We start from the raw sequence: 13129 nt of genomic DNA on the forward strand, positions 1-13129 counted from the left end.
TCAGGATCCCGTGAAGCTGGGCTTCACAGTGAAACACGGAGAAATTTCCTCTTACATTTCAGAGTTTGGCCCCCATCACAGTTTTTATCCTGTTGTAGATTTTTCTGACTTTTTTCCTTTGAGGTTTTTCCAGTTTTTAAAAAATTGTGATAGAATACATAGCATAAAATTTACCATTTTAACCTTTTTTTAAGAACACAATTCACTAGCATTAAGCACATTCACGTTGTGGTGACACCATCACCACCGTCCACCTCCAGAACTTTTCAGCTGTTTAACTGAAACTCTGTCGCCTTTAAATACTAACTCCCATCCTCCTGTCCCCATCTCTGGCAGCCCCCTCTCCACTCTCCGTCTCTATGACTCTGACTACTAGCCATCCCTCAGAGAAGGGGAGTCAGGCAGTATCTGTCCTGTTGTGTGTCTGACTTATTGCATGTAGCATCATGTCTTGTGTTTGATTTTTGGTTTGGGTTTGTTTTGTTTTGGTTTTTGCTGTTATGGTACTGTTTATCCACATTTTAGCATTCTTTTTTTTTTTATTATTATTTGACAGAAAGAAACAGAGCACAAGTGGGGGTAGGGCAGGCAGAGGGAGAGGGAGAAGCAGACTCCCCGCTGAGCAGGGAGCCTGATGCAGGGCTGAGCCGAAGGCAGACGCTTAACCGACTGAGCCACCCAGGTGCCCTTTGATCATTTCTCTTAACATACTTTTTCCTGTGATTTAAAAGGATAAATAGCTGTCAAATCTTATATCTTATGAAACATCCATTTCAACTTTTATCACTAGAAGATCAGAAAGAGTCACAGGGGGGCACCTGGGTAGCTCAGTAAATAGAGCGTCCAACTCAGCTCAGGTCGTGAGATCCAGCCCCATGTTGGGCCCCGTGCTCGGCGGGGAGTCTGCTTGAGATTCTCTCTCCCTCTCCCTCTGCCCCTCCCACTCATTCTCTCTCTCTCTCAAATCTTTTTTTTAAAAAAAACTCACAGTTTCATATTTGGTTTGTCACAAACTCTATTTGTTCCTGGAATTAAATACTGTCAGCTCTGAGCCTACTTTCTTTTTTTTTTTTTTTTTTTTAAAGATTTTATTTATTTATTTGACAGAGAGAGAGACAGCCAGCGAGAGAGGGAACACAGGCAGGGGGAGTGGGAGAGGAAGAAGCAGGCTTGCCGCGGAAGAGCCTGATGTGGGGCTCGATCCCGCAACGCTGGGATCACGCCCTGAGCCGAAGGCAGACACCCAACCGCCGTGCCACCCAGGTGCCCCTGAGCCTACTTTCTATACGTGGTTTAGTCTGGGCTGTTCTTGACCTGCGCATCTAACGACGTCTGTCCAACTGTTTCCTAACCAGCTGGTACCGTCCGTTTGAGTGTGTGGTAACTCAGCCCACAGCCCCGCCCTGGCCCTCCTTTCTTCTCTCCTCGCCAGAACATCTCCTCCAGGTAGAAATGAAGGATGCGCTTGAGTTTCTAAGCTGTCTTGTGCCACCTGGCCTCAGCACACCGGAGTTGTAAGGATTCGATATAGTGAGGCTTTACATGATATTTTCCCTCCTTTAAGAAATAATTCTGGAGAAGGAAAGGCTGCATAACAATACATAAGCACCTTGTTTTACGCATTTCATTTATTTAAAACAATCTGCCCTCTAAAAATTGTCCTAAAACTTTTCTGAATTTTTTAAATGAAAAATATTCAGGACTTAGAAGACAGAAATAAATATTACCAGCACCTTCATCTTCTTCTGAGCTTCTCTTACAGCCAAGTATGTGCGTTTTACATTTACCTGGGAGATCTTAGTATCCCTAGCCTCCTGGATGATTCCCTCTTTCATCCTAGGTCTTTGCTCTGAGCGCAGCCGGCTGCCGGTCGTACAGGCACTCACCTTTGTTTGCCAAGAACACTGTCGCAGGTGCAGTCAATACCCCAGAAACGTCCTTGCTGGCTCCCAGATGCTCAGCTGAGCTCCTGCGGCAAGTGGTGCTTGGCGCATGGAGAGTTGGCAGGCAGAGCTTGCCAGCCCCTCGTGTTAGAGCGGGAACCGTCCTCATCCGTCTGGGTTGTGTTTCAGGGGCATACCCTCCTGGAGCAAACCGAGCCTGCCCAAAGGGAGGCATTGTGTGTGGTTGATACTGCCCAGGGTTTATGGGAAATTATCTGGTCGCACAGTACCATCTTAGCCCACAAGGGAGGTTATGAAAAAGAGCTTCTTACCGCTGGACGCTTAGCTGGTAGGGTGGGCTGAAGTTGCTAAAAGATACATGGGAGTTAGCAAAAGCATGTAGGTGTAGGGATGGCATCTAAATGATGATATTTGCTGACTTCCCTAAAACAGCCTTTGGAACTTCCTTCTCTGACAGCCAGCTCAGCCAGCTCAGTGTTTTCAGGATGTCATGCAGATGGTAGATGAACCACTTTCTGCGGAACTGGAGCTTTTTCTTTGGCACCTACAGGGGGCACTGCTTAAAACAGGCACTGCAGACTTGGTCTCTGCCCACTGGGTCCTCTTGTACCCACAGGGTCATTCAGACATTTTAGGCCAGTAAGATGTTTCAGGCCAGAGCCTTTCCGCCAGGCTCAGTTGCAGGCAGGGCCTGTGGCCCTGGACCGGGTTCCCACATGTCTCCCTAACTCCCTTTTCATCTTAGGTCAGCAATGGTCCAGGCCTCCAGGATGAACACATCACAAACCTGCTGGTGTTTGGCTTCCTCCAAAACTGCTCCAACTCTAATTTCCACAAAGAGTTGGAGGTGCTGGGCCGTGAAGTGTCCATGCCAGCTTACCTGCCGGAGGACTACGACGACGGGCTGCAGACAGACGGCAACCGGTGCAGCTACTTCCTGGAAAGTGGGGAGAGAGGTAGGCATCTGGCACAGCCTTGTCTGCCCCAGATCTGGGCTTTGCTGTCTCCAGGAATGTTTAGGGAATCTAAGTGCTGGAAGGGAGTTTCAGTCCCTCATAGATGTTTGTGTCATATGATGGTTTGGTCTGTACCTGATGGCCCCAGTAGAGCAGGCCTGACTGAGTTTCTGATGAGTTGCAGTCCATTCAGTCTCTTGATGTTGACTCTTTGAATCTGTATAGTATCATACACTTTAATGTGTATCGTGCTGGGATTGTCTACAACACACCTAGGGCATTGAAGTATTCTGAACCTAATTTCCAAATGAGGAAACAGGCCCAGAGACAGGTAAATGATGAACCCCAAATCCAGAGCAGTGGGGCACCGTCGAGCCAGGATTTGGGGCCAGTCCTCTCTTCTCGAGCTGGGCTCTGTTGTCTTCCCATTGTGCTCCCATGATATGTCCTCCCAGCATATCATGGTTTCCATGCTTCACCTCTCCTCATGCTCATCCCTGTGCTACCCGCTACAACTTCACTTTTTTCTCCTCTTTGCCCTTGGTGCAGCCTCCACAGATGGAGGCCATCCAGAGCTGGAGGCTGAGGGAGCAGGGCTGGGAAGCATGTTGAACATCAGCCTCTCCTAGATTCTGGGCCCATTGGAATTCATGAGGAGCATTTTCAAATGCACAGCCCTTGCACCTGACTCCAGCTGTCTGAGGCAGCATGTTCTAGGGTGGAAGACCCCCAGGTGTTTATGACGTATATGCCCTGGTTAGAATCACTGCCCTAAAAGCCTGAGGCGACTCTGAAGACCTGGACCCAGGCCTCCCGACCTAGCAGAGAGGAGTCAAATCCTCTTGCCACCCAGATATCTCCTGACATAGGAGATTGCCCTGCCCTCCGGTGGCCATGGGGGAGACCAACAGCTGAGCCCCCCTTTGGACCTCCAGCTCTATCTTAATTTGGGTGGATGGCAGGAGCTCCCCCACAAGCCAGGGTGTGCCAGTGACTTTCTGTGCTTTCGAATCCAGCCGCCGCATCTTCTGGGTGGCCCTAAACTTGAGTAAGAGCAACTGGTCCCCTCTGGGAAGGCTTAGGGAGGGGATGGGGGCCAGGAATGGCTTGGCTGTCGGAAGCTGCTGCAGGGGTAACTGCATCCAGAGGCCTCCCCCTGAGCTGTCTTTGCTCTTCTACACCGTTCTTTGCCCTTAGACTGCAAAGCCTGGCTTGACTCAAATAGCATTTGCAAAAGCGATTATGGGGCTGTACACTTAACCTCACCTCTGGTAGAAAACTGACCTGTATGGGGCGCCTGGGTGACTCAGTCGTTAAGTGTCTGCCTTCGGCTCAGGGCGTGATCCCAGCGTTCTGGGATCGAGCCCCATATCAGGCTCCTCTGCTGGGAGCCTGCTTCTTCCTCTCCCACTCCCCCTGCTTGTGTTCCCTCTCTCGCTGGCTGTCTCTCTGTCAAATAAATAAATAAAATCTTAAAAAAAAAAAAAAACAACTGACCTGTAGATTAAGTACCTAACAAGATTTGGAAGCAAAAGGCAGAATAGAGGCTCTGTTGACCAGTCTCATTGGTGAGTTCATTTGTTCAGTTGGATGCTGATTGAATTTGCCAGGACTCCTGAAGTTTGCTGGAACAAAGTGGAAAAGCTTAGAGAAACCAGTCAGGCAGTAAGTACAGCGGGAGCTATGGAGAGGGTGGGTACTCTGAGTCAGGAAAGACCTCACGGCTATGACTGCAGTTGAGAGGGCCTGTGGAGGAAGAGGTACATTTTGGCTCTTTGGAAACTGGGAAGAGGGCATGGCAACAGCGTAAGCAAACACTTGCAGGTGGAAAGACTGGGGCCTGTTAAAGGTACTGTGAATAGTTGGGTTTGGCTAGCGTGTTTGGAGGGGATAGTGCAAGTTAAGGTCCAAGGTGTTTGAGGCTTGGTTGCAGCTGAGCACTTCAGCAGGTGTGAGCCCGTGAAGGAGTAGAGAAGTGACATCCTATCCATACTCCATGGGTCATGCTCAAGACCACAGTGGGGCAGGTGAAACGCTGAGGGCACAGAATTTAAGGAGGCGCTCTCTCCGGGGTCACAGCACACCCCAGCCCTCTCAGAGCCTCTCTGTCTCTTGCACCTCAACGCGTCGCTTGCCACAGCATATTGTGGAGAGTGGGGAAGGGCCTGGAGGGCAGTGAGAGGGGGCTGGAGCTTACCGTCATGATCCAGATGAGAGCTGACGGAGAACCCACACCCGGGTGGCGGCGCGGGGACGGTAGGACAGACAGGTGTGTCTGCCCTCTGAGATAGGATGTGACAGCTGCTTGAGGATGGCTGCAAGCATTGCGGAGACTGAGATTTCTGTCCTGGGTCAATAAGAATCCAGAGGGCGGTGCAAACACAGAAGAAATATAAGATTTAATGGGAGAAACAACAATAGCTGGCATCTCTGGAGTACTTACTGGGAGCGAGGCACAACAGGATCCGCTCACTGACTCATTCATTAATATGTGCGGTTGTTTACTGAGCCCCTCCCGTGTGCTGTTTTCAGTGCTGCGTATTTGACAGTAAACAAAACATTTAAAAATCAGAGCTCGTAAGAAGCTTACCTTCTGGCAAGGGAGTCAGACAAAGAACACAGACAGATACAGGGTGTAGTAGTGAGTGCTGAGGGAGGAAAAGAGAGGGCAGGTGGCAGGGCAAGCGGGGGTGTTGATCTCAGACAGAGAGAAGGAGCCATGCTCTCTGCCGGGCGTGCGGCTCTAACTTAGGCTGGTGGCAGAGCCTCTGCCCTAACAATTTCTGAGGCCGACACCTGTTACCTGAGGGGGTAGAGAACTGGCAGCCAGGAAGGTTGCCATCAGATTCAGGCCACAGCTGCCCTTGGTCACGGATGCCCTGGCATCACTGTCCTTTCCACAGACAAATATTGACTCTGTGTGCGGGGGGAGGCCTGCTTCTCAGTCTTCTGCTCACTTAGTCCCTTTCCTGGCCTGGCACTGCACCCCTGCTGCTCTGAACTGCACGTTCCGGGTCTCACACTGGAATAGAGCGTGTGTTCAGCAAGCCCACTGTGGTGAGCTGTGGAAATGGGCCAGCTCTCTTCCATAGCAGAATCCCATTTTTTTCTGGTATGCGGTGGAGTGGGAGGGGTCAGACAGGGCCATTGTCTGAATCAGCTGTGTCTCTGTGCCCCTGCCTCCACATTTAGATTCTCAGGGTCAAGAAGAAATCATCCAGGATATCGCCAGGCAGCTCGCCCAAATAGGGGACGATATGGATCACAGCATCCACCCAGGACTCATGAATAACCTGGCAATGCAGTTTATGAATGTGAACCTGTCGGAAGAAGTAAGTGAGAAAATCCACCACTGCCTTTTCTGGGTTAGTGAGGAAGTGTGAGAACTTTTTTCAGTGGTCAGGCCTTCTTAAATTTTAATTCCAGTGTGGTTAACATAGTCTTATATTAGTGTCAGGTGTACAGTATAGTGATTCAGTAGTTCTCTGTATTACCCAGTGCACATCAAGGTAAGTGTGGTCTTAATGTCCTTCACCTATTTCACCCACCTCCCCACCCACCTCCCCTCTTGTAACCATCTGTTTCTTCTCTGTAGTTAAAAGTCTGTTTTTTGGTTTGTCTCTTTTTTCCCCTTTGTTTGTTTGTTTTGCTTCTTAAATTCCACATATGAGCAAAATCATATGGTATTTATCTTTCTCTGACTGACGTAATTTCACTTAGCATAACACTCTACTCTGTAGCTCCATCCGTGTTGTTGCAAATGACAAGAATTCATTCTTTTTTATGGGTAATATTCCATTGTATTTATACCTAATCTTCTATATCCATTCATCAGCTGATGGACGCTTGGGCTGCTCCGTAGTTTGGCTACTGTAGGTAATGCTGCCATAAACATAAGGGTGCCGAACCAAACCAAACATGACGGCGCATGTATCCCTTCAGTTAGTGTTTTTGCGTTCTTTGGGTAAATATCCAGCAGTGTAATTACTGGGTCACAGGGTAGTTCTATTTTTAATTTTTTGAGGAACCTCCATACTGTTTTCTAGAGTGGCTGCACCAGTTTGCATTCCCACCAACAGTGCACAAAGGTTCCTTTTTCTCCACATCCTCACCAACATCTGTTGTTCCCTGTGTTGCTGATTTTAGCCATTCTGACAGGTGTGAGGTGACATCTCATTGTGGTTTTGATTTGTATTTCCCTGATGATGAGTGATGATGAGCATCTTTTCATCTGTATGTCTTCTTTGGAGAAATGTCTGTTCACGTCTTCTGCCCATTTTTTAGTTGGATTGTTTTTTAGGGTTGTATAAGTTCTTTATATATTTTGGATACTAATCCTTTATTGCATATCTCATTTGCAAATACCTTTTCCCATTCGGTAGGTTGTCTTTTAGTTTTCAGTTGTTAATTAAACCATGAGGTCTGTCCTCTATCTCCTCTCAGACAGACCAGTGTCCAGTGAGGTGACTGGATTCACGACTGCCTACAAAAGAATTGGAAATAGAATCATAGCATGGTTAGTTGTCTTTCAGAAGAATTAACTTACTTGACATTTAAGAAACTTGAACCTTAAGTCAGAGTTGAGATTTTGGATACAAAAGCCTCTAAACAGATTAACAAAAATGTATATGACTCTTCCATAAATAACTTATTCTTTCTTCAGTTTCAGAGAGTTGAATAAAAATATAAGTAGAGAATGTCTAGTCACAAGAAAAATGACATTTTATTTAGCCTGCTACTCTTAACTTCGTGGTTATAATCAATACACAGATACTGACAGAGCTTCTAACCCTTGCCGGGCACCACAAGGTACTCTATCCCTCCTGAAGAAATGTAGTGGGAGAGGGAACCGCCCCAAGGCTGTCAAGTCTATGTCTACAGGAGTTCAGGGGAGAGAAGGGTTCCACCCTTTGACCACCAGCCGAAAATGCAGGCGCTCCTCACTACATAGAAATGTACTCATCCCCCACGCTTGAGTCGGCCAGGTCCGCCCTACCTGAGAGCAGGTCTGTCTCCACTCCACGCGTCTCTCCCTGTCTGGAGCTCTCCGGCAGCTGTCATAGACGTGGTGATGTTCTGCCTCAGGACCTCTCCCACAGTGTTAACCGAACTTTGCATCGGAGTTGATGAGCTTGAAGGTCCTTTCAGATCTAATAGTCTGTGGGCACCTCTCCCACGTAGGCTAGGCGAGAATGTCACATTTAGGCCCCTTCATCGCCTTCCCTGGAGCTAGGTCTGCACCCCTGAGATAGGTCTGAGACATCTTGGGTATTAACTGATTCTTGACTTTAAGTGCTTTAGAGGCAGGAAGGACTGAGGTTCTTCGGCTGCATTATCGAAAGTGAACACACGTGCTCAATAAAAGTGTACTTGGTGAATGAGTGTCTAGCTGTAGGGAGTGAGCTCAGTCTCCCCTCTCCATTGTCTCCCAAAATTAAATCATTTCTCATTCTCTCCTCCAACCTCTTCAGCTGTTTAATAAGTTCCTCCCTGTGAAATGAAAGCATGCTTCTTTCTACGTAACACTGGAGGACTGTTTTCCTCTCGGAGGGCAGAATATTCGCTAACTGGGTTCCGTGTGACCCTGTTTTCACCCATGCAGGACAGAAGGAAGTCCCTCGCCGCTGCGCTGGAGCAGGTCATGCAGACTTACCCTATGGACATGGAGGAGGAGAAGACCATGCTGATATTGGCCATGCTCTTGGCCAAAAAGGTGGCTGATCACACACCATCCTTGCTCCGTGATGTCTTTCGCACAACAGTGAACTTTATTAACCAGAATTTGTTCACCTACGTGAGGAACTTAGTCAGAAATGTAAGAACCGCTGATGTCAGCTCCTTGGTGCTCACTAAGTCCTCTGGGTCTCTGCCTGGCCCCTCTCAGGTCTGGAAACCCGGCAGAACTGCCTGCTGCAGGGCTTCTTTCTTCCTTTCTCCCCATGCTTCTGGTGGCCGAACCACGAAGGCCCTTCTTGCTCAGGTAGAAAGGCTTGGTTTTTCTTCTGTGAGGAAGCTGTGTTGTAGAAGGCGGTGACGAGCACCGCATGCCCTTTGGGCTCCATCAGCACCCTCTACCACCAGAGCCTACTTCATGCTATACTGTTGCAGAACCGGAGTAGGAAGGTGTGGGTAGGTGTGTGGAGCATGAAAGAAAGTGGCAGGACTAAACCCAGCCGAGCTGCTTTCATCTGCTCTCACCCTTGCCCATCACAAACATTAATTATAATTTACATTTTTTTTAAAGATTTTATTTATTTGGGAGAGAGAGAGCACAGGTTGGGAGGGAGGGGCAGAGGGAGAAGCAGGCTTCTCACTGAGCAGGGAGCCTGATGCAGGGCTGGATCCCAAGACCCTGGGATCATGACCTGAGCCGAAGGCAGACGCTTAACTGACTGAACCACCAGGCGCCCCATAATTTACATTTAAAAACATACCAAAAAAGGATGTTGGGGAAAGAGGCCAAAATAGTCAAAAGGGGGGAAAACTATAAAATCTTCCCCATAAAACCTGTCCAAGACATTAAAATAACAGTTCTTCATGCTGCTGCCCAAGAGGGGCCAGACAGTCCTTAAAGTCTGTTGCTTCACTTTAACTAGAAGTTAAGTAGATGTATCTTATCTATAAATTTGAAAATATTAGTGAATGTTTGGGATTTTATGTGACAGAGGCATCACCCAGGCATCTAACCCTGTTAATATTTATTGATAAGTCTCAACACCTTTTTTCTCTGTCTGACATGTTCATTTATGCCAGCATTTTTTTTTACTTTTTTTGAGAGCGTGTGCAAGCACGCGCGCTCTCACACACACGGAAGTTGGGTGGAGGGGCGGAGGGAGAGGGAGAATCTTTTTTTTTTTAAAGATTTTATTTATTTATTTGACGGAGAGAGAGACAGCCAGCGAGAGAGGGAACACAAGCAGGGGGAGTGGGAGGGGAAGAAGCAGGCTCATAGCGGAGGAGCCTGATGTGGGGCTCGATCCCAGAACGCCGGGATCACGACCCGAGCCGAAGGCAGATGCTTAATGACTGAGCCACCCAGGCACCCCTAGGGGGAGGAGAATCTTAGGCTCCATGCCCAGTGTGGAGCCTGATGCAGGGCTCAATTTCACAACCCTGAGATTATGACCTGAGCTGAAATCAAGAGTTGGACACTTAACAGGCTGAGCCACCCAGGCACCCCTATGCAGCATTTTAAAACAGGAGACTGAATATATATCTTGAATCAAGTGTATTAAACCAAGCTGAATTGCTGGAAGAAAATAAGCCTGAGAAAGTTCCTGGACAGCTTTCACCAACAACCATTTAAAGGGGAATAAGTGGGCAAGATGTCATTAGCAATCTGTATCAACAGCTTACCAAATATTGAATGGGTGAGGGACATCCGGGGGGCTCGGTCAGTTAAGTGTCTGCCTTCGGCTCAGGTCATGATCTTGGGGTCCTACGATCAAGCCCCGTGTCAGGCTCTCTGCTCCGTGGGGAGTCTGCTTCTCCCTCTGCCCCTCCCCCAACTCGTTCTCTCTGTCTCAGATAAATAAAATCTTTAAAAAAAAATACTGAGGGAATGAAATAGAATCTTCATTCCTCCGACCCACTAAGGTGCTTCTTGGCACCATAAGTGACTCAATCGATGTGAAGATACAGATTGCATGGGGCGCCTGGGTGGCGCAGTTGTTAAGCGTCTGCCTTTGGCTCGGGGTGTGATCCCGGCGTTATGGGATCGAGTCCCACATTGGGCTCCTCCGCTGGGAGCCTGCTTCTTCCTCTCCCACTCCCCCTGTTTGTGTTCCCTCTCTCGCTGGCTGTCTCTCTCTCTGTCAAATAAATAAATAAAATCTTAAAAAAAAAAAAAAAAGATCCAGATTGCAGCACCTGGAGCACCTGTGTTTTTGCAGTTGCTCCCATGTAGCAAGGAGGAGGACGCAGGGATGTAAGGACAGCAGGACTCCAGAGAATGTGTTTTTGCACAAACCCCAGCTTCACTTCTGTTGTGGCACCAGAGTCCTTGCGAACTGAATCCTGGTTTGTGAAGTAGACTGGTTAATTCTGGCTATTTTTCCTTTCTTGCTGTAGGAGATGGACTGAGCGGACCCCTCTGGCAAAGCACGGCTGGTTAAAACTTGACGTGGTGACGACAGTACAGCTGCCTGCGCGGAGATGGAGCCGTGGCCATAGAAACACAGTGCTTAGAAAAGATAGGCATGAGATAATAGCTATTTATTTCTATTTTAAAGATTATGTTTTAAGCGGGTGATCCATTTAGAATCTTTACATTAACATACTTGAATGAAAATGCCAACCTGCACATATTTGAATGAGTTTCATACCATATCCTCTAAGGCCACTGCACATTGTGCCTTTCTTATTTCAGTTGTACTGGTCTTCACTTGAAAATTAAATTTAAGAACAGATTGTAAGGCAGAAGGAAAAAAAAAAAACAATGGTTTTTTTTTGTTTTAAAAAACCTCAGCTTTACTGTTTAAAATATTAAAGTGCAACCTTGGGGCATGGTCTTAACAGCAGGCAAGATTGTGTTTGAGGAGAGCAAGGACCAGAGACAGATGCACATACCCTCACAAATGAAAAATTCCTCTCAAAATAGGGAACATCATAATACTAAGAAGTAACAGTCTTCCCATTTAAAAACCAAACAGTACAAGAGGACTAAAGTTCTCTACTCAGTAAGCAATGGGAAAATTAGTCCTCAAAACATGGGATTTTTTTTTTTTAACTTGATTTCCTTTTATTGACTCAGGAAGGACCCATTAAAAGGTGTGGAGGTGATTTAAGGGCCCAAGACAACCAGTTTCCAAAGTCAGGTAACTCAGTGCATTTTTCCTCTTTCCAAGAAGTCAAAGCTTTGATAAAAATGTTAGACTGACGGAGTACCAGAGGCTACTGCATACATCCTGTGGGGAAATAGCTTAATAATCTTACGTATTCATTTCTCCCGTATGCCTCAGCTGATCTTGCCCTAGAAGCTACATCAAAGAAAACAGGCTTCTAAGCATATAAAAGATGAAAGACCAGTTAGATTTTTAAAAATTCAACAGTTGAGGTGGTTCCCTTTCTTAGGGACACAGTCAGAATGCAAGTAATACCAAAATAAGTCACTTGGGAAGTGCCAAAATAAACCAGGAGAGCTTACATTTAGAAACAGTGCAACACTGGTCTGTTGTTTCCAGCAATCAGCATTTCCTAGGATTCTCTTTAAAAGTATGATGGTGGATGCTGGGTTCATATCACACACATTACTGTTCCACTTACCAGTAACACTGCTGTTACTATGAATGTGACACTTTGGGGAAGCATACAAACAGGAGTAATTAGGTGCTAAGAAATAGTGTCTTGTTACCAAAAACACTTTTCTGTTCCTTGAGAGTTTAATCAGAAAGGAAAAATGAGGGGCACCTGGGTGCCTCAGTGGGTTAAGCGTCCGCCTTCAGCTCAGGTCATGATCTCAGGTCCTGGGATCAAGTCCCGCATTGGGCTCCCTGCTCAGCAGGGCGGGGGGTGTCTGCTTCTCACTCTCACTCTCCCTCTGCTCTCTCTCAAATAAATAAAATCTTTTAAAAAAAGAAAATGACATTGTTCAGCATTAAATACATACCGCACTAGGGCTGGGTTGCAACCTGATTATCTGCAGTATGTTACAAATACTAAAAGCTGTGCAGTATGAAGGCCACCGTTTGGAAATAAATCTTCCAGTAAAGCTGTTAAGAATATTTTGGGGTGAACTTTTTTTTTTTTTTGAAGGATTCAAAATAGTCTAGTGGAGGAGAAACGGGCTCTAAAACAGCGAACAATCCCAGACTCTCATGACACTTACAACTTCTCACAGCACCTTCACCTGCCATTGTTTTGCTTAAATTTTAACAGTAGGCCACTATTTTAATGCCGCTTATATACACGTTTTGGTGTACTTTTTTTCAGGCCAAGTTAGAGTTTCTCAGCGATAAAGCAAAATTATCACCTCTTGTCCCCAAGCTGGCATTATAAAGAGTCTGCTGTATCGGAAACAAGTGTTCCAGTCTTGGGCACATCCCAGCCACAACGGCTCAGGCATAGCCTGGAACGGAATATAATCCTCATGGATATAACAACATTTTTAATTCAGAGAATGTGTTTCATCCTGTTAAATTATTTGAATTCAGTGATGGAAATCCCTTGGTTAAAGAGAAACCGCTTTCTTCTCCAGGGGCTACTTGGCAAAGTCAGATGGACTATGTGGTCTGTTCAGAAGGTCACATCATTCCTGCTCTCACCACGCAG

The 13129-nt window shown here is 46.8% G+C and overlaps 1 protein-coding gene across 2 annotated transcripts in view; it reads left to right on the plus strand.

Annotated features, from left to right (window-relative positions):
- BID (BH3 interacting domain death agonist) overlaps positions 1–12582 on the plus strand; it is a 45533-nt gene extending 32951 nt beyond the window's left edge. For both annotated transcript variants that reach the window (XM_040641969.1, XM_040641968.1), the window contains 4 exons: positions 2650–2860; positions 6053–6192; positions 8463–8675; positions 10931–12582. In XM_040641969.1, the coding sequence (XP_040497903.1) occupies positions 2650–2860; positions 6053–6192; positions 8463–8675; positions 10931–10942 (576 nt within the window). In that variant the 3' untranslated portion in view covers positions 10943–12582. The remainder of the gene's footprint in view (positions 1–2649; positions 2861–6052; positions 6193–8462; positions 8676–10930) is intronic.
- Positions 12583–13129: the final 547 nt, after the last annotated feature.

This window comes from Ursus maritimus, unplaced genomic scaffold (assembly GCF_017311325.1).
Source record: "Ursus maritimus isolate PB19 unplaced genomic scaffold, ASM1731132v1 scaffold_26, whole genome shotgun sequence".
Lineage (NCBI taxonomy): Eukaryota > Metazoa > Chordata > Mammalia > Carnivora > Ursidae > Ursus > Ursus maritimus.